Genomic DNA, 21175 nt, shown 5'->3' with positions numbered 1-21175 from the left:
AAAGTTGAAACAGTCATACACCACTCCACAGACTTGAGACCAGATCTTCTGTCAATTCATAAATGACATTGTAATATATGTACAGACTATTGTAATGTTACGTACATTAAAGGAGATATTTAGAGTTAGATAAGAAACCAACTATTTTTATTTAAGATTGTCGTATTTAAATAAAAACCAGAATCAGTACGGTACTGTGTGTACTTATTCATAAAAAAATACGCTCTATGACTCCTAACACCAACCCTTACAGATGTTATTTACCCCCACAGATTGAAAAAAAATACATGTTCTTTTAAATAATGGTGGAAAATTATTTACTCTTTCTATATAAAATTATTATTATTGTGTTAATGGAAATCACTGTTGCAAAACTATAGTAAATTTATGTTCACTGTACCAATGACAATTAACTACCGACAATTGACGTTCCTTATTACATTAAAGTTCACATTTCACAAAAATCTGTTTTCAATGGTGGTAAAATGTGTTTGTCAACACTATATTGATTTTCTATTGATCTTGTTTTATAAGTAATTTGAATTAAATAAGTGTTAAAATATAATTATATCGAATATTTAGAAAATTAATAATAACTTATTCTAATATAACGTTCCAGTGGTAGTATATAAGATTCCATTAACATAATATTTCCATAGCATTGAATCAATGCAAATCCATTCCTTGTATTGTAATATATTTCTGTGAATCAGTATAAAAACCTTTCAATTGTTATAGATATGGATTGTTAAACTCCGTAAGTGTTATAGAAATAGTGACTGTGCTTAGTGAGTACGAACCGAATCACATTTCAAACGCAAAAGAAAAATCAATAATGCAGCTGAAGTCATTAGCCGCATTAACGTCATATACATGTGACGAAAGTAATTATTGAACGCTTAAAATGTGCCTCTACACTTTTGTGCTACAAAATTATTAATCAAGAACATGGAAGGTCTACTTTCACAGAGATTATCACCACTTTTAAAGTGTGTCATTTTATTTCTATTTATTTTCACGGCCAAGGTTCTCACGTCTCGTCCTCAAGAATCGGTAGATAATAGAAATAGTATTCATCACCAAAAACCTTCTCATTATGTTCGGACTTTTACTAAATATCATCATAGAAGGACTATACAATGGAATAATATGGACTCATACTGGTATGATCATCCAAAAGTAGTCCAAAAGCGGAGTGTTCCAAATTCTAAAGAGATGCCTGAATTAAATCAGTTGGTTTCTGACTCTGTGAGGGGAAACATCATTGGAGCTGCTGATAAAAATGAAATGTCAAATGAAATTATTAAAACTGAGCCAAAAATATTAACAACAACCAGTCCTAAGTCTCAACCTGGAATTACATGTCTATATAAAATAGACAATCTTGCATTGAGTGTGACACCATCTTATCATGATGATAAACAAACTCAGTTGGTAGTTGAGAATGAAATTTTTGGTAAGATCATATAAGCCATCCTTAATTATTAAGTATCTCCTTTGTATCTTTATCTCTTAATTAGTAACCATGTCAAGTAGTGTTCCTGAATAGTTGTTTTAATACCTGAGACTACTAAGAGTACTGATAAATCATACAAACTTATACTATCTATAGTCTTTAAAGTTATAACTACAACTTATACATAATCTTTAACTTTAAAAATACATCCTTTTTATCTAATATATAATTCATGTTGTTTGTACTATAGATATTGGCAAATTATCAAAGGTAACACTACCAGATGGAGAAATAGCACAAATTGAGCAGTGTAATGACACTAAAGCATATTGCTATACTCTATGGCAGCAAGATAATGAGGGGAATATTACTGTGCTAGGTCAAGGTGAGTATTGCATGTGTACCTTACGACCATGAAAATGATTTTTATTATTCTGTATCTATTAAATTGTTTTATATCAGAATACTAGTTTCATGTGTTTATTTCGCTATGCATATATGAAACATCAATAATAAGCCTTTTTATTTCCTGTTTTACAATAGTTGGTAGTTGCTATTTGCTATATTACAGTAAATAAAAATATTGATATTTGTTAGTATGTTAGCTTAGATTATGTTAGTAATATATACATTATTTATTTATAAATTAACAGGAACCCGGGTTTGAGTAAAGGCCTCCTCCAAAGATGCCCATTTTTGTTGGTCTTGTGCTATGGAGTGCCAGTCTATGCCAGCTGATCTTTTCAGGTCATCTTCCCAGCGGTATAAGGGTCTCCCCTTCCACCGCTTGCCTAGTGCTCCTTTTCATCATTGGTCCAATTTCTGCGAAACATTCTCGCTACATGGGCAGCCCAATGCCATTTCAGTTTTTGAGCAAAAGTTAAAGTGTTTGTTACTTTAGCGACGGCTCTTATCTTTGTGTGTCTTATTTTGTCCATTTTTTTTATGTTTAACATGCTTCGCTCTAAACCTCTTTGACATACATTGATTTTATTCACAGCTTGTGTAGAGAATTTCCAGGTCTGGCTTTCATAACTTTAGCTTTGAGAGCTATTGGTAAGTTACTCTTAAATATTTCTTTTAGGCTCCAATATTTATTCCAGGTTTGTTGGACCCTTTTCTCTATTTCTATAATGTTACTGTTTGTCTCGAAACTTAATCTTTTTCCCAGATAGGTATAATTGTCTACGTATTCCATTGATAGTTATAGGTCGTATTCGTGTATCAGTCATTATCTTAGTCTTCGTTAGATTCATCTTCAATCCAACTTCCGCACTTGTTGTAGAGATTCTATCATGAATTGCATCTCGTTGACTGTCTCTGACAGAAATATCAGGTCTTCAGCGAAACTCAGGTGACTTAGGTAGGTGCCTTTTATAAAGAGTCTGGTTTTGTTTGTTCATGATGTTTTCGAGTATGGTTATGAAAATAGAGTGTGATAATGGGTCGCCTTGTCTGATATGAAACATAACCTATGCATAAACAAATACCACTCAAGAAAGTTTGTTACAATATAACATATTTAAACTATAATAATAACTACTAGTAACTAATAACTAATAGTCAGTTGTGGTAGTTAAATCTGCTTTAATCCAGAATTTGTAACATAGATATCACAAACTTTGATGAATATTGTATCAAACTAAGACTTAATCTGTAATGCTTATCTTTGTTGATTGAAAGGATAGCATAGCCCTAAGCCCATTTCATGATATTTTTGTAGGATGTTGGCGTTCGTCCCAAAGTAGTAAGCGCAACAATTGCGACAAATGCACACCAGTCACAGCACGTCTGCCGGGTACAAAGTTTTGTTGCTGCACCAAGAGTAACTGCAACGCTGACTACAGTATGTAACTTTTTGATTACTTAAATGATATGAGGCATTGGGTAAGATTAAGAAATTAAGCGCCAACTTTCTTTCCTAAATGTTAAAAACCATTCAAAGTTTTATTCAGAGATGCTCAAACTAACTCAGGGCTTAGTCAAGTTAGCCTTGCCAATCGATAGACTTCAATGACTTAAGCAATTTTGTCTATATATAGTTTATAGATTGATAATGTCACTTGAAACATTTTAATAATTAAAACTGTAATAGGCTGTATATATAAACCTACCTAGGAGTTACATCTCTTTCGAATTTTTCGCGTTTGTAACGGATTAAGCTGTACTTATCCGGAGCTGGTTATATTCGGTAGTTGGCTGATCAATTTTAAAGAAAGCCTATGTGCCTATCTCATCCCTAATCCGGTGTTTTCCGGGTTCTTTTATGTATTACCAACAAATATTTTTTTTATTTTTTGTAATGTTTACCAAAATTGTCTTATGTTAACTGTAATTTAGCTATTGACATTTTTTATTTAGATTTTTTTTTATCGTGACAAGATCGCGTTGTGTTTTAGATATATTTCATGAACTAGGGATTTTAATTTATTCCATTGAGTTGGGCATCGAATGTACTGTGGTTTAAAATGTTTCCACGATAAACATGGTGTACAGTGTGGTTTAATTTTGGTAGCACGATAACACAAACATTACTAAGGGTGAGTGAGATACGTAAAAAATGTCATTAAACATTAACGTTTGCGAGCTGTGTTGGCTTTAGTGGCTTGGCCGTGTTACTAATGATAGTAGGTATGAACCTAAGATCGTAGGTTCGATTCCCGGCCGACTTTATTTCTATATGCGCATATAACATTCGCTTGAACGGCGAAAGAAGATATCGTGAGGAGACCGGCTTGCCTTAGACCCAAAAAGTCGACGGCGTGCGTCAGGCACAGAAGGCTGATCACCTACTTGCCTATTCGACTAACAAATGATCATGAAACAGATACAGAAATCTGAGGCCAAGACTTAAAAAGGTTGTAGCGCCATTGATTAATTGATTTAGGGTGAGATACATTTATACATTTTCCACGTGCGTGAGTCAGAATTAGCAGTTGCGTTTCTGAATCTTACGCTAATTTCTATACTGATACGGTTAACAAGAGTTTATTGGGGCCAACCATACAGGATTTATTATAAAACTAGCAAACCTGACAGACGTTGTACTGTCCTAACTATGAATATTTATTTCGAATTGGTATAAGTAACTAAAAATACTTTATGATAACATTCTTTGCTTGTTGTTCTGGGGCATATAAATAGTTTTGTTGGTATTCCGACATGGGAACAGGCGACATAAAACGGCGGCGGTCATGTGAAAAACATGGGTTTAAGATGAAATCCACAAACAATTAGCGACTCTAATTATTTTATATGTATTTTATCAATATAATAACTCCAATCGAAGCATAATGTTCTAAATGATATTCATTTTTCTTACATCCTCTTTAACGATATTTGCAGCACGCATTCTGTCAATGTTATGTCAAACGCCATAAGGTTACATCAAGTTTGAATGCAATGAAAAAAAAATTTGCAATCGTAACAAAAGTATTATTAAATTTTCTAATTTTCCCCGCAACTTTCTTAATTTTTCCTTTCATAAGAACCTTCTCATGACAATAACAAACACAACAAAAACGAATTAGCCAAATCGGTCCAGCCGTTCACGCGTGATGCCGTGACCAAGGGAAATAGGAATTCATTTTTATATATGTGAACTAAAATTAGTATGACATTTGTTACAATAGTAACCTTACATACAAACCTTACATGCATGTTTATAATGAGGCTGATTATCTTTTCAGCATCACTACGTGTGGAAACAGTCACAATTAAAGCTGAATCTACAATGGAAACAACGCATCCGAACTACTCTAACGCTGTGGCAGCTGGCATTTTGGTGTTAGTGGCCATATTGTTAATGGCCATAGTGTTTAGAAAAGTTTATTACAAGAGAATCGAACTTGATAAGGATGATTTAAGTGATGGCACCGATTTGGAGAAGTGTGAGTTGTTTTTGAAATCATTATATTCGTGTATATTTAAAAAAATACAATTGCACTTAACAGATGGCGCTATATTCAAACAAGGCGTCGATAATATTTTTATTAGTAATTGACAGATGTCATTGTCAATCTTTTATTTCCAGGTGATGTCATGGGCAGTGGACCTGACGCGTTGGCAACTGGTTTGTTGTGTGTCGACAATCTCACACCTATTGAACATATTGGTAAGTAACAAAAGCGTTTTCTTTATACAGATTCATCATCACATCTGATGTTAAATGCGGAAGACACGCCTGTCCAGGAGATACCTATTTAGCCGTCGGTCGAATGATTCATTTATGTTACACTGTCTAGGGTAGATTAAACAAGCTCTTCCACTCATTTTCTGTTTTTTTTTTAACTAACGACGATCCAAAGCGAATCGAAACTCCAGAAGACGAGAAAGAGAAATTGTGTTAGAATCCTAAAAGACTAAAAAAATCGAATGCTAATTGATTGGTTCATTGAATTGTCTAATGACTTAATGTCCTATAACCCCTAGGTGGGGCAGAGGGCGTCCACAGTGAGTCTCCATCGCGTTCGGTCTTGAGCCTCGTGTTTCACCTCGCTCCAAGTCTTTCCGGCTCTCTTTGCCTCGTCCGCAACTGTTCGGCGCCAGGTTTGTTTGGGACGGCCACGCTTCCGCTTTCCTTGCGGATTCCAATCAAGCGCCTGCTTGGGAATATGATTGAGATCCCTTCGGAGTGTATGGCCTATCCAATTCCATTTGCGTCGCTTGATCTGCTGGCTGATCGGGGTTTCTCGACAGCGCTCCCAAAGTTGCTCGTTAGAGATCTTTTCAGGCCAGTAGATGTTCAGAATACGGCGAAGACAGCGGTTAACGAAGACTTGGAGTCGGTGCGTGGATTGGATTGGTTCATTGAATTGTCTAATGACTTAATGTCCTATAACCCCTAGGTGGGGCAGAGGGCGTCCACAGTGAGTCTCCATCGCGTTCGGTCTTGAGCCTCGTGTTTCACCTCGCTCCAAGTCTTTCCGGCTCTCTTTGCTTCGTCCGCAACTGTTCGGCGCCAGGTTTGTTTGGGACGGCCACGCTTCCGCTTTCCTTGCGGATTCCAATCAAGCGCCTGCTTGGGAATATGATTGAGATCCCTTCGGAGTGTATGGCCTATCCAATTCCATTTGCGTCGCTTGATCTGCTGGCTGATCGGGGTTTCTCGACAGCGCTCCCAAAGTTGCTCGTTAGAGATCTTTTCAGGCCAGTAGATGTTCAGAATACGGCGAAGACAGCGGTTAACGAAGACTTGGAGTCGGTGCGAGATGTGTTTGGTGACCTTCCACGTTTCACACCCATAGAGCAGCACAGATTTGACGTTGGATCCGAATATTTTAACCTTGATTCGACGCGTCAACATCCGTGACTGCCATATAGGCCGAAGTTGTGCAAAGGTTGCTCTGGCCTTGGCAATGCGCGAAGTGATGTCCTCTTCTGTACCTCCAGTTTCAGACACGACGCTTCCGAGGTAAACAAATTGTTGAACGCTTTCTATGTCCTCTGCACCCACCCGCATTGGGGTGCGATTCTCAACTCCAACACGCATTTCTTTCGTTTTCCGGGTGTTGATTTTGAGTCCCGCAAATCCCACCTCGCGTTCCAGGTCGTCCAACTTAGATTGCATGTCGCGGTGCGTGTGACTCAGCAGACAGAGGTCATCGGTGTAATCCAAATCTTCTAAGATGTTAGTTAATCCCCACTCTATTCCGCGACGCTGGTTCTGATGTATGCGATCCATAATCCCGTCGAGAACAACCAGGAAAAGTAGTGGCGAGAGTAAACAGCCTTGCCGGACGCCTGCGTGCATTTGAATATCGTCTGAGACGAGACCATCGTGAATCACTCTACAAGAATAGTTCCTATAGCTGGCCTTAACTAGGTTAATTATCTTTGGCGGGACACCAATGTTAGAGAGTCGCGACCATATGCTGCTCCATCTCAACGTATCGAAAGCTTTTTCGAAGTCAACAAAGGTAAGATAAATCTCTCTCTGCCATTCTGCTGCCTGTTCGAGAATGATACGAAGAGTGTTAATTTGGTCGGTACACGAGCAGTTAGGTCGGAAGCCAGCTTGTTCTATGCGAAGGAGAGGCTCGACGGCTGCAGACAACCTGTCCAAGATAATTCTGCGGAAGGGGCCGAGAGCAAGGTGATACCTCTCCAATTGCTGCATTGGCTTAGATCACCTTTTTTGGGCACAGTAATAAGAAGGCCCCTATTCCAGTCCTCCGGAAGCTTCTCGCTGGCCCAGATTTTCCCAATCAACGCTGTCAGCGTGTCGAAGGTAGTAGCCAAGTCCGCTTTTAACATTTCTGCGGCTATTAAATCAAGCCCTGGTGCTTTACCAGTCTTAAGACCCATGACCGCTCTCTCCACTTCATCACGTGTAGGTGGTTCGATATCGATGTCTAGTGGCCTGGGTGGTGGAAATGTGTCTTGCATGCCTCCATGCGTAGCTGTGGGACGAAAGGTTTCCTCGAAGTGTTCACGCCAGCGTCGTAGTTGCCCTTCTGCTGTTACGATAAGTTGACCGTCTTTTGATTTTAGAGGCTTTTTATGCTGACTTATCTTTCCTGCCAAGATTTTAGTCGCTTTATACAGTTCTCCCATGTTGCCGGTGTTAGCGGCAATTTGAGCGTGGTCAGCAATACCGTCAACCCACAACCTTCTGTCCTTTCGCGAGCTGCGATAGATCTTCTTACGAATCTCCCGATACTGCTGTCTGAGGTCGGCTTGTAGTAGTTCGTCGTTGGTTCCGAGCAGTTTTAGGTGGAGTTCCCTACGGTCGTTTATCAGCTGCCAAGTAGCTTGTGACATCCAATCCACGCGCGAGTGCTTAGTATGACCTAAGACAGAAGAGCTGGTCTCTGTGTAGGCCACTTTGATGCGTTTCCACTCTCCGTCTATTGAGTCATCGTCGGAGTGAAGTCCGGTGAAGCGGTTACGAAGTTCAAGCCTGAACCTGTTCAAAATTTCAGGATCTCGCAGTTTAGTGACGTCAAACCTTCTTCCAGCTCTACCAGGGGCACCAGCTAGTCGCGCAACTGCAATCTTGAGTCGCATTTCGGCTACAACCAGATGGTGGTCGCTGTCAATATCAGCGCCTCTTCGGTTTCGGACATCGAGGAGTGACGAGCGCCACTTCGAACTGATCGCAAGGTGGTCAATTTGGTTTTTCGTGGAGCCATCAGGGGAGTTCCATGTGTACTTATGTACATCTCTATGAATAAAAAGTGTCCCACCGATGGTCAGGTCATGGTGTTGGCAAAACTCTATAAACCGTTCACCATTCTCGTTCCGTACTCCGAGTCCATGTTTGCCCATGTTGCGCTCACAGTTACTGTTTTCGCTTCCCACTTTTGCGTTAAGGTCTCTCATGACGATCACAATATCTTGTTTCTTAATACCTTTAAGTGTGGCATTTAGAGCGTTGTAAAAGTCATCCTTGATGTCCTCCGCAGACATGTTGGTGGGAGCGTAACACTCCACAATGGAGATCTTCCGTGCTCTTGAGTTGAAGCGGGCCCAAGTGATTCGGTCTGAGATCGGTTTCCAGTCCAAAAGACTTTTCTTTGCGGAGTTAGAGAGGAGGAAAGCGACGCCATATTCAAGGTCGTCATCCTCATTTTCCTTCCCGGAGTATAGAAGAGTTAGGCCTTTGGACGTTCTCAGTTCGCCAAAACCATTTCTACGCACTTCACTTAAACCAAGTATTTGTAGATTATATCTTATCATTTCAGCTTCTGCTTGTGCTAGTCGAGTGTCGTTACTTAGCGTTTTTATATTCCAAAAAGCAATTCGTGTCCGTGCAAGCAAAGGTCGTCGGTAAAAGATCGGTCCGGTTTCTCACTGTTTCGGTTTCTTGAATCGTTGGTTTTTCAGGCAAGCAGGAGATTAACCCACTGTGCCCTAGTCTGATAGTGGGGCTGCCACATTAGAGCATCCAGACATGCTCGGTTTTATACAGGTTACCTCCCTAGTGAGTGGATTCTGTTTTAAGGCGCAGAATATTCGCCTCTTGCCCTGCATCCTTAGCTCATCTGCAGCTCTAGGTAGTGGGCACGCGTGAGCGTGGCTGCAGTAGGTCCCAGGGTGGACGACTAGGACGTGGATGACTCGGACTGGTCGGGGTTCTGCTTATACTAGTGTTCCACTACGTAACACAGCAGAAGGTTTTTTTTGGCTTTTTCTAGGCAATGCTGACCTCACTCCATCAGCGATTCCCACCAACACCAACCCCAACTTCCCACCCCAATTGTCTAATATAACTATTAAATTACTGATATTTTTTTAATAAATAATGATTGTTAGAGCTTTCAAGTATTACGTAACGAATTTGGGGGGGGGGGGTCCTCTTGTAAAACGTTACGATGCGGGGCAGGGATTGAATTACGCGTTATTGTTAATATTATTTTCTACTTTCCAGTACTTTACACCACATAATGCTACGTTTTAGGTATAAAGAGTCACTTGGGTTGATCACGAAACGTTTTAGTATTACATACAGAAACGTTACGGCGCGTTTCATGGGGGGGGGGGGGGGGGGGGGCAAGAATCTCCAAAAATTGCGTGACGTAATACTTGAACGCTCCCAATGGTACTATTTTGCATCAGTTAAAATAAATTTAATTTTTACACATAATAATATGTCATCACAAATGTGTTTTATACTTTTATGGCTGGAATTTAATTAGTATTTTAGTAATTTAATTAGTAATTAGTACATTATAGAACAAATTTCTCACTATGATTCACTATTGCTAACGCTTCTAGAGCAAGAGACCTGGGGCACGTCAGTGACACGCGTTAGACGGACCTAGACCATTATTTTATTGTGGAGTTATTTTTTATTATTATGCATTCTAAGATATTAATTGAATAACAATGAGGAATAAAAAATTTCATACTAATTACGAATCACGGATTTAGACAAGGTTGATATAATATTGCTGTAATAAAAAAAACTTCGAAAATAATGAATAATTCTAGAACAAATTTTATTAAAAAAAATTAAAATATAATTGTACTAGCAGATTCGACACACGTTGTTGTACACACGGCTTACTAAATATAAATCATTCTCGACACCACTTGAACACAGGCTTAGGGGTTTAATACACATAATATTTATAGATATATATACCAGCTGTTTAGATAAATAACCTGTATACTGACTGTAGCGCCATCTGCCGGGCGAATTTGTGAATCTAAACCATTCAGTTCGCCACCCAAACGCATACAAATTTCATTCAAATAAGTCCAACCGTTTAAGAGGAGTTCAGGGATTTACACACGCACGGTAGAATTGAATCGTTAGCGATAAGGCCGCATGCTGCCTAATAACTTATGTAACCTACTTTTTGTTTTTTTGTTTGTTTGTATATATATGTATATTAAGGTAACAAAGTATAAATATATATATATGAAGATTTTAAGAAAAATAAAAACGGACAATATCTGTTTTTTTTTATAGGAATAAATACAAATGATTAATAAGGAATTTTTGTATAGGTCAAGGAAAATTCGGATCTGTATGGCGAGGCAGCCTCGGTTCGACTCCAGTCGCGGTTAAATTGTACACAAGTCCCACTGCCTGGCATAAGGAGGCCACCGTGTATGCCATACCTCATTTGGCTCATCCAAATATATTGAGATATTACGGTAAGCCTATACAAATCAGGTTTATATAGAAATTCAGGATTGGTACTCTGTAACACAAGTGTAGCTAGTTTTGTCATATGTTTTTTTTAATGCATATATTATTACGTAGTTCTATCGCACTATTAACTGTAGAGATAGAATAATTATTTAAAAAAATTATCATATCATCAAATAATAATTTAGGACCAGTGTTTCCCAACTGGGGCCCACTCCAATGGCAATTTTATTGTTAAGGGTATTAAAATAATTTCGACATAGACATAACATTAAATTAGACTAACAAAACACACACACAGAAACACATAAAATAACAATAATCAAAAAATTCAAATATTTAAAAAAAGAATAATAATAGAGAGATAACAATTTTTTTTAAGAAAAAGGTTTAATTGTGTAATGCGTGTGTTCTGTGGTTGTAATTGGCCCTGGCTCAGCTTTATGCTGAGGAGCAGAGTTGTTCCACATGCGCTGGTCATTCTGCCAGAGACCACAGCAGCAAGTTAGCGCCTGAGTCGCAAAAAAAAAAATAAGAATCTATTACTCAGTAGAAACAAATAATAATAATGGTAAAAGTTAGCAGTGCAAGCAAAGAAGAAAAAAAGTAAATAAAATGAAAAAAATAAAATAAAAAATAAGAATAATTGTTAAGAAGTACATAAATAAATATTTTTGGGCGGATTAAAAACTATATTACGGGAGTTTTTTGTTGTGTAAGTAGATGTTTTTTTTTTTATAATTGCGACGAAAATTTGATTTTAGTTGATTATATAATTTGGAATATGAATTTCAGTTTTTCATTATGTTTTTAACATTTTTAGTAATTTCTTTCTAAAACCTATCATTTAAATTTATTATATAAACTATCATTTTGTTTATTAAAAATAAATACATAAGAATTTTAGAAAGCCTATGGTAGGGAATGGGTTAAAAAGGTTGGGAAATACTGTTCTAGAGAGAAGGGAAACCGTCAACTTGCTGTCCATAGTGAGCAGGTGGGGCTGTTGGGTTTTAGGAGGTCCAGGAGTTGGTCCGCACTAACTCCCACACACCCTGCGTCACTTTAATGAGTTGCCCCGGTGTAGGGGTTTGTAATAGGACTTTCCAATAAAAAAAAGAAAAAAAAAGTAGATTACGTCATTAGGGTCATTTAACGTTGTCACGCTCGTGCTTTGATATCTTTCTTTTTGGTTAAATTCTGATAGAAAATCGATTGATATTTTTTTCCAGGGAGTGACAGCCGGCCATCCCTCACAGAGGGCAGTCCACGATCGCATTTGCTCGTGCTGGAGCTATGCCCTATGTCTTTGCGTGCTAGGTTGCAGGAAGCACCTGTGACGTGGTTGGAGTTCGCAACATTGGCACACGGACTTGCATCTGCGCTTGCGCATCTACATACACCTTGTGAGTCATCTTCAAAAGGCCTAAGGATTTCATTAATTCAGATAGCTATTGAATATTGTCTTTAACGTAAAATTCTGGTTCTAAAATTCTTAGTTTGCACTTGTACGAGCCAAGGCTGTACATTTTGCTCCCGAGTCGAGTAACGCCCCGAGAATATAACAGCCTCTTCTCTATATGTGAAGATTTTTAATTGACCCACATTGTTATATATATACATCTATTTCTTTATTGTGCTGTTACTCTTCTTAATAATTAATTTTAAAAGAATTAAGAAAATATTTGCATAGCATTCATTCGTTTCGATTAATATAGAGTAAAAATAAATCCTTTATTTAAAGCACCTCGATGACCGTCGTACTGTACTACACTACGAAAGTAATCTTTCGTCTCTTTCTGGCAAATTGCGTGTGCGCTGTGATGAAAAGAGACGGATGAGCACTTTTGATAAAACGCTGCAATTTCACTGATTTAGTGTTTATGAATAAAAAGGCTTGATTTTGCGACCTTCATCCAGCCGGCGAATATTTTGCGACTGGCTAAAAAATATTTTTATTTTTTACGTTACAATTTTAAGTAATTTTTTAATAAAATAAATAAATCAATGTCACTACAGCCTTTTTAGGTCTGGGCCTCAGATTTCTGTATCAGTTTTATGATCATTTTTTAATCGAATAGGCAAGTAGGTGATCAGCCTTCTGTGACTGACGCACGCCGTCGACTTTTGGGTCTAAGGCAAGTCGTTTTCCCCGTTCGAGCGAATGTTAAATGCGCGCATAGAAAGAAAGTCCATTGGTGCACAACCGAGGATCGAACCTACGACCTCAGGGATGAGAGTCGCACGCTGAAGCCACTCCACTAGGCCAACACTGCTCTTATTAAAAAATTTTAATATGGTAAGTTTTTTCTTTCCCCGAAACAAAGTGTCTAGTGTTTGTTATTCACGCCCGAGTACATGTTAGTGAATGTGTGTGTGAGTGATGAGAATTAATGATCAAATGTGAAAATTTCCAGGTGGCAGCAAGCCGTGTATAGTCCATAGAGATGTGAATAGCGGCAATGTGCTGGTGGCCAATGATGGCACGGCCAGACTCGCTGACCTGGGATTGGCTCAACCGTTGACGCCGCGAATTGATAATACAGCTCCTACCAGGATTACTGAGGTATGTTCAATAGGAAAAACTATTTTTTTTCTCATTCTATGGTCTAGTTGGCTTAAAGGTCTCGTTACCAGGCTATATAGTTATTTAAAAAAAAATCTATGGTAAAACTTTCAATGAAGTAAAATACATACATTTACGATTGACGTATTAGATTAAGTTTTTTTTTTTAATTTTGCAGAAATTGTTGTCTGTGTAAAATTGAAAAGCTTTATTTATCTTTACTGCCGGTTGATATCACGTGGCTGTCTAGAGCTTTTATTTTAAACCTTTTAAATATATACATTAAAATAACTGGTTTGGTCGGTTCATATAAGGTTAACATTTCAGTAAATTAAAGCTGGTACTACTTGACCCCTGAAGGACTACTGAAAATTTTCTTAAAATCAAAATAACTTTTCATTATAGGCTGGTACGCTGCGCTACCTGTCCCCAGAGGCGCTAGAGGGTGCTTTAGATTTGAGCGGCGCACGCGCAGCCCTTTGCGCAGTGGACGTGTTTGCCCTGGGCCTTGTTATATGGGAGATGTTGTGGCGTTGTAGTGGTGCCCATAGCACGGTTCAATGTTACGCACAGCCCTATCACCAACATGGATTGCCACAGAGGCCTACGTTGGCGCAAATGCAGGTTAATTTTAGTAAACATTAAACAATTAATTATATAATCTAGAAAAAAAGGGATAGTTTTTTTTTTCTCTTTATATGTTAAGTGGGCGGTATCCATCGATAAGGTGCGTTACCGGCCTTTTAAGAATTGGTACGCTACTTTCTTGAAGAAGGTCGAGTTGGGAAAGACACATAATAATAGTTCAATGGCGCTATAACCCTATACGTTTTCATCACGATGTTTTATTAATATATATATATATATATATACATTTAATGGTGTACGTGATTCCAACGTACGTCCTTAAGGTCGATGATGATGAATAACTACCATTGCTCTAATCTATAGTCGAGGCATTATGAACTGGGTCTTCGGGTAATAAGTCATATTTATCAGTCTGTCTCGCTCGCACTTACATGTCTTATGGAGAGGTGTAATGATATGCGTAAGAATTGTAGAGGTTCATATCGATATGCTAAATTATGTTAAATATTCATAGGTAAAAAAAATCGCTTCGAGCAGTGTTATCCTAGTGGCTTCAGCGTGCGACTCACATCCCTGAGGTCGTAGGTTCGATCCCCGGCTGTGCACGAATGGATTTTCTTTCTATGTGCGCATTTAACATTAGCTCGAACGGTGAAAGAAAACATCGTGAGGAAACCGGCTTGCCTTAGACCCAAAAAGTCGATGGCGTACGTCAGGCGCAGTAGGCTGATCACCGATTATATATATAATATTTTGTAAAATGACAGCATTTAATTTCTTCAGTTACATTAGAAAATGAATTCTCCATTGTGCGTATTGCGTAACAAAGCGTAATTAATGTTTCGAGTGTCATAACAAAAAAGTCTTATCTATGTGTAAAGGAGTCAATGCGTGCGCAGGTACTGTCAGTGACATTTGACATTGACAGCTCGGTTTAAAATGCATTGACTTTAGCCGGACCCGGGACTTTGTTTTATATTGTTACGAAGACGGGTCGACTACAATGTTTCTAGATTTTTCCACTAGTTAGAGAACTTTTCAGCAGGCTGAAATATGTTCTGACCGTTTCAGGAGAGGGTTAATCACATATTAGAAAATTGTAATTTCCACAATGTTACCCTAGTTTTCAGGAAGCTGAAACCTTTTTTCAGTCAGTTTCAGAACATGTGTAGTCGAGTGGTGCAGTTTTCAGGAGACCCGTTTTCGGGCGTTTTCAGGCCTAGTTATACCCCTTTAATGAAGGAATATTCTAGACCGAACTTTCTAGGTGTGAGACAAGGATGAAATGATACGAGAGAGAGAGAGAGAAGATCAGAACTTTCTCGAAACTAGACTGAGCACTCTAGAACGCCGTACGACAAGGACGGAGCAACGTGCGAAAGAGACAAAGAGTGCGGACGTTCTAGAATTGTGCAATCGCTACTCAGTAGCAAGCCTGCCTAGAAAGTTCTCGAATACTGTTTAGAATTATTCCCAGGGATATATAAGCGAGCCGAAACGCGACTAGTCGCCTTTAGTTTTGAATGCGATAACAAGAGCGAAACACCGAAGCGATAAAGTGCGAATAAAGTGAATATAAGTGATAAAGTACTGTGTGAAGTGTGCATAAGTGAAGTAATTAGTGATTGTTTTTGTGTATGTAATTAGTGCATCTCTGCAATTAATTTGTGCCCATAAATTCCTCATTGATTACCAAGAAATAAACCCTTGAATAAATCTACGGCATTTTCTATCCGATCCCCTAGCTCGTAACAATATTTTGTACACAAATCAACTAGGACGATAATTCTAGACTCTGGTGTGCCGTAACAAGGCAAGGCCGCCATTACCTCGTGGGCCTGTCGCTGAGACGCGAGCTCTGAAAATTGCAAATGACACTTGCGATGAATGCTGGGATCATGATGCTGAAGCTAGGTGAGTGGTCTTGGATAACGACGACTCCCGTATGTAGAAAACTGATACACTTTAGTACGTACCTTAAGTAGGGGAAATTTTTAAGCTTCCCTTACCGCTTTAATAAGCTTTATTGAGATGTAATTGTAACTAGATATAGTTATAGATAGTGTTGTCTTTTATTAACATAACTTTTACACATTTAATGAAAACACTTTCTTCAACGGATTGAAGCTATGTATTATTATAAACTTATAATTATTTTGCATAATTTTAATTTTTTTCCCAACGTTTCGCGTGCTTTACAGCGACACGCACGCTGACGTCACGGTGACTGAAGACAAATTGTCAAAAAGTATCACAGCTGTAGAGAAAGTTGTGTTATCTGTGTTTATTTTCCCGGAGTTGAGATCGACTAAAAGATGATGGACACCGTGAGTCATTTCTTCGAACATACATACATACATAGCTTCAAGACGCTAAAAAATGTTTTATTTAAACTAGACCTTGATATTTATTATAAGAAGTCAAATAAATATGGGAAAGAAAAGTGTCTTCCCATATACACCTGGGACATGAGTGTTAAATTTCAGATTAACAGCGGTATGCGTGGAAGAGCGAATGGCTGAATTGAAACTGATGTTACTTATGCAAGGTCCAATTATGCACGAAAACAATATACATCCGCATTCACCAGGTAAGAAAATCGTAATATTAATCGTAACGATAAAGAAATATATAATTAAATAAATCACGGCTTATTGGAAACAAATTTTTCGCAGAAAATAACCTACCAAATGAGATCGAGAAAAACACAAATTGTGTACAAATTAATGGTGACGTCACTACGCCCCTTTTATACCCACACATAGGTCGGAACGCGTGTATTGAACGCAATACAAACACACAGACACACACCGTTGAACTCATACATAAAAGTCTCAAAGATATCACAGAACCTAGGAGACAAACGGAAAACTGCCTTTCAGTAGCTAGAATAAGCCATAATAGATTTCAATCGCAAGAAAATTCAGATAGATTAAACGAAATCAGGTCCTACCAAAGACCCTTGGACTACGTCCAAAATGATGTGAATGCACCCGAAGAGAAAGCACTCAAACAGACCAACTTGTTACAAGAACATAAAGACAAAAGGTGGGGATTCAAAAAGTTTTTTGAAAAGAAAAAACCTAAAGAGACAGAGGTCAAGTATACAGATAATGTAACGCAACGAACCAGAACAACGGTAGTCGAAAAGCCGAGTAATCTAAGTTTTGATAGACCCAATAACTTAGGAATCCATGATACGCTATATAATTTTGAAGCACCGTGTACACTGTCACCTCCTAATAAAACACTTTCGCCAACAATGCTAATGGAATCGGAAATGAACACTGCGTTTAGAGAACTTCCATCGCAACACAACACTGAAAGAAATCAAATTTTCGCCGTAATTGTACCTAAAGTCAAAACAAACTTAACGCAAAATAAATCAAAAAGCAGCTCAGAAAGTCTGAACAAAAGATCGATAAGAACATCCATGTCTTCACAAAGCATGAAAGCTGGACATTCCGAATCCGAAGATTCGACGTTAAAAAAGCGATTGAGTTGCGACAATCGAATTATAACCAATTCGAATAGCGCCGGATCGTCGCGTGCTTCAATCAATTTGGAACTACAATACTTACCTAATCAAACTGAGAATTTTAACGGCGACAGCCCTTTTGACCTGAATTCGGACTGCTCGAGCAGCGAAGACGAACATTTGATGCTTTTATCAGAAAACGATGGCGCCAAAATAACAATCCAAACAATACAAAAACCAATAGAAGAAAAAAAGAGCAAATACCAAAATGACGTATTAAAAGAAGCGACGCAAACAAAAACAGACTTCACATTCAACAAATTCCAAAATAAATATACAGCCTTCGACAATGAATTTAGTGACCCAAACGATAAAGAGAACCTGGTGAACGGGTACAGCGGCGACAATCCAGTATACTTGGCGGCTTTTAACGGCGAATTAGACACGAACGATTTAAAAATAATAGACGAGAGTCAAAAATCACCAAAACCGTCCCTAAAATCGTTGTCCATTAAGCGGCAACACTCTTTAGAGCAGGTAAATGAAATATTTTCTTCGTCTGGTGATTTGCATCTGCAAAATCCGGCTGGAAGGGTTAAAACACCTGGAGATTTACCGGTGGCTATTCGCAGGGCGAGACGAGATAGGGCGCTTCAAAAGGGTAGGTCTAACGAAAGCAATCGATTGAGTTTGTACGACGATAGAATGATGTTTGGGAACAGTCTTTAATTATTTTAAAAACATTCGAGAATTTAACATTTTTGCCAAATGTAATTTTTGTTTTCGTATAGAGAATATCCTGCGCCATTATAATAATTCTCATCGATTTGGAGAACACAAATTTTCCGTATTATTTAGTTTTGGCGAGGTTATTAAAAACAATTGGTCTATATTTATATGTAGAACATATAATTTATATATTTTTCGGAGTTAGGTCAACTGGTTTTTTTTTTAATCAATTGCGATTGTTTTTAGTAAATGTGTTTAGCATTTGAAGTTTTATAAATCGAATATATTTAAAAATTGGAATTAATTTGTGTTTGACACATTACGGCTCGTATTCCAAAACCTATCTCAGGTTGGTCTTGAAAACTGCGTAAACACAGCTCAGTCTCGAGACTTAGTTTTAACTGCAAAAAAACGTGCTATCATACTTTCAGTTTACGCTTTCGTAACGTATATATGTTGTATGAAAAAGGAAGATGTATAACCATAGATAAAATCGACTGAAGCGTCACAAAATGGCGGACCCGAACGACTTATAGGTACTCGTATCTGTCAAAATTGACGTGTGTACTTTTTAAATTCGATGACATTTGACACTGAATTGGACGAACAAATGTGTAAATAAATGTGATTTATCGTTTAAATCTAATTATGAATCTTTTTCAGTATTTTGACGTCAAAAAAGTATTTATCAATTGTTATATGATAATACATCAACCTCTCATTTATTGTATTACAATTTCGTAAACGGTAACGTGTATATATATTTATATATATGTGCAGAAGTAAAACCTTGTAAATGTTGGCACGTTTCGCTTGATTCCGAATGTGTGGATTACAGACGCCGTCGACCAATCAGAATCAAGCGATCATTTCATCTTTTGTTTTGTATTCGCTAACAATGTCCATTCCAATATAAAGTATTCATAATGTTACAAATGTATCAATTAAGAATAAACAGGTTATTGTCGCACTTATTCTGATCCTTGGATCCATGTTGACTGACTGTTAAACTGTTCGTTTTAACCGCGCTTAATCAACATTGACCGTTTACGCAAATGTTAAAACTACTTGAAAGATTAATATAGCTCAGTGATTCCCAACCTTTTTTGTGCCATGACCCCCTAGCCTTACTAAAATTCATAGGCCCCCCTCTACCTATTCAACATACATAACTTTAAAAAAAAACAAACTCTTCCAATTATATTTCTCCTTTTTAGTAAGAAATTACTAGGACACAGTAAGTAAAACATAAAGAAAAAATAAAATTCTAATGGCAGATAATTTTAATAAATTTTCTCTTAATAATAAAATTTCCCCCCTGTAAGGTGTGGGCCCTACGTTGGGAGTCACTGGTATAGTTAGTAGTTGATTCCGAATTTAAAGCGTAAAATCACGTTTTAGTTAACGCAAAACATAATGATTTAATTTGGTTTACGTTCTATTAAGTCAAAGAATGCTTTTTTTTTAAATGAACAATTCAAAAGTCTGGTGCATGGGTCTATAAACGGAAATTCATATAGTATTAATTAGATAGAACCGAAAACGTTCCAATGCATTTACAATAGTTCGCTTAGATAGTAGTAAATACAAATTATATAAGAAATTATGAAACCGACGGATTTAATGCTGTTTATTTTGTTGAATTCGTTAAGTTTAAAACAATAGATTTTATATAATTTTTACGTCCTATCCATAGACAGTAGAACAGACTGAGGTAAGGTTTTATGGAGTTTTTCAACTTTATTTTCTCTTAGTTAGTGTGGATGAATAAAAATCAAAATGTTCAATATTTATTAATTCAGTTGTTTATTCATGTACAATGTTATATATACAACATTACAGTCATTAAATATATCGATAAGTTTTTGTTAGTTACGATTTTTTTATATTTGACAGCTGTCAGTCTGTTTTATGTCTATGGTTTCTTATTTCAGATTTCATATTAGATTTTGTACTCTTAAACATCCTCTTTTCAATTTATATCTTGTTTTTATTTATGTTAAAGATTGCTAGAGTTATCGAATTACACATACTAGAATCAACTAGAGTAGGTAGATAATAGTACAAACATATAAACATAGTGTTGAAGTGTGAGATCCACAGACTATACGCGTAGTATTTTAGAATTGACGTACCAGGTTTTTATTTAATATTTAAGAGAAATTTGCATCCACGTGAGTAAATTTTTTTTTCTCAGCTCAGAATATAACTACATCTTATTATTATTTTTTGTAATGAAACTACTCATTCTTCTCTTTCTGTCAAATTGTGTTTACATTAGGATGAAAAGAGACAACAATAGACAGTAATGCTTCAGTGAATGTGAATTATGACGCTTACTTTTACGACTATAACAAAATTCAAATCTAAAATACAATGTGTACGTTGGTCGTAAAACAATAATTCCATAGAATATAGAACATGTGAGTTTAATTCCATTTCGTATACAAAATGTTACCTCACATAAATTAAGATTACGTAGTGTTAAAATTTTTATATTTTAGTGACCTCTAGTGTCTAGTGGCCCTTAACAGTGACAAATGAAAACCATCTCTTATACGAAATATTGAATTATTGAAATTCCATTGAATAATATCCATTGCAACACAAGTTTAGAGTACGAATATATTTCCAAAAAGCCGAGGAAAATATTTAAAAAAATCTACTTTCTGGGTCGTATGGTACAAGCTAATAATCGAGGCGATAAATTTAAATCTCGTATTTCAACCTTAGCCTCTGACATAGACAAAAAACTGT

General features: G+C 37.2%; 1 protein-coding gene across 1 annotated transcript; it reads left to right on the top strand.

Moving 5' to 3' along the window:
• Nucleotides 1–485: 485 nt before the first annotated feature.
• LOC123717045 (bone morphogenetic protein receptor type-2-like) lies at nucleotides 486–19645 on the top strand. The gene is made up of 12 exons (XM_045672806.1): nucleotides 486–1456; nucleotides 1707–1841; nucleotides 3180–3302; nucleotides 5146–5346; nucleotides 5490–5570; nucleotides 10913–11062; nucleotides 12290–12463; nucleotides 13475–13623; nucleotides 14029–14247; nucleotides 16004–16125; nucleotides 16698–16801; nucleotides 16887–19645. Exons 1-12 carry the CDS (start codon nucleotides 949–951, stop codon nucleotides 18416–18418), a joined length of 3498 nt encoding a protein of 1165 aa, XP_045528762.1. The 5' UTR covers nucleotides 486–948; the 3' UTR covers nucleotides 18419–19645.
• The last annotated feature ends 1530 nt before the right edge of the window (nucleotides 19646–21175 follow it).

The sequence above is a fragment of the Pieris brassicae genome, chromosome 12 (genome assembly GCF_905147105.1).
Source record: "Pieris brassicae chromosome 12, ilPieBrab1.1, whole genome shotgun sequence".
NCBI classification, from domain to species: Eukaryota; Metazoa; Arthropoda; class Insecta; order Lepidoptera; family Pieridae; genus Pieris; species Pieris brassicae.
This window is presented reverse-complemented; position numbering and strand designations above follow the sequence as displayed.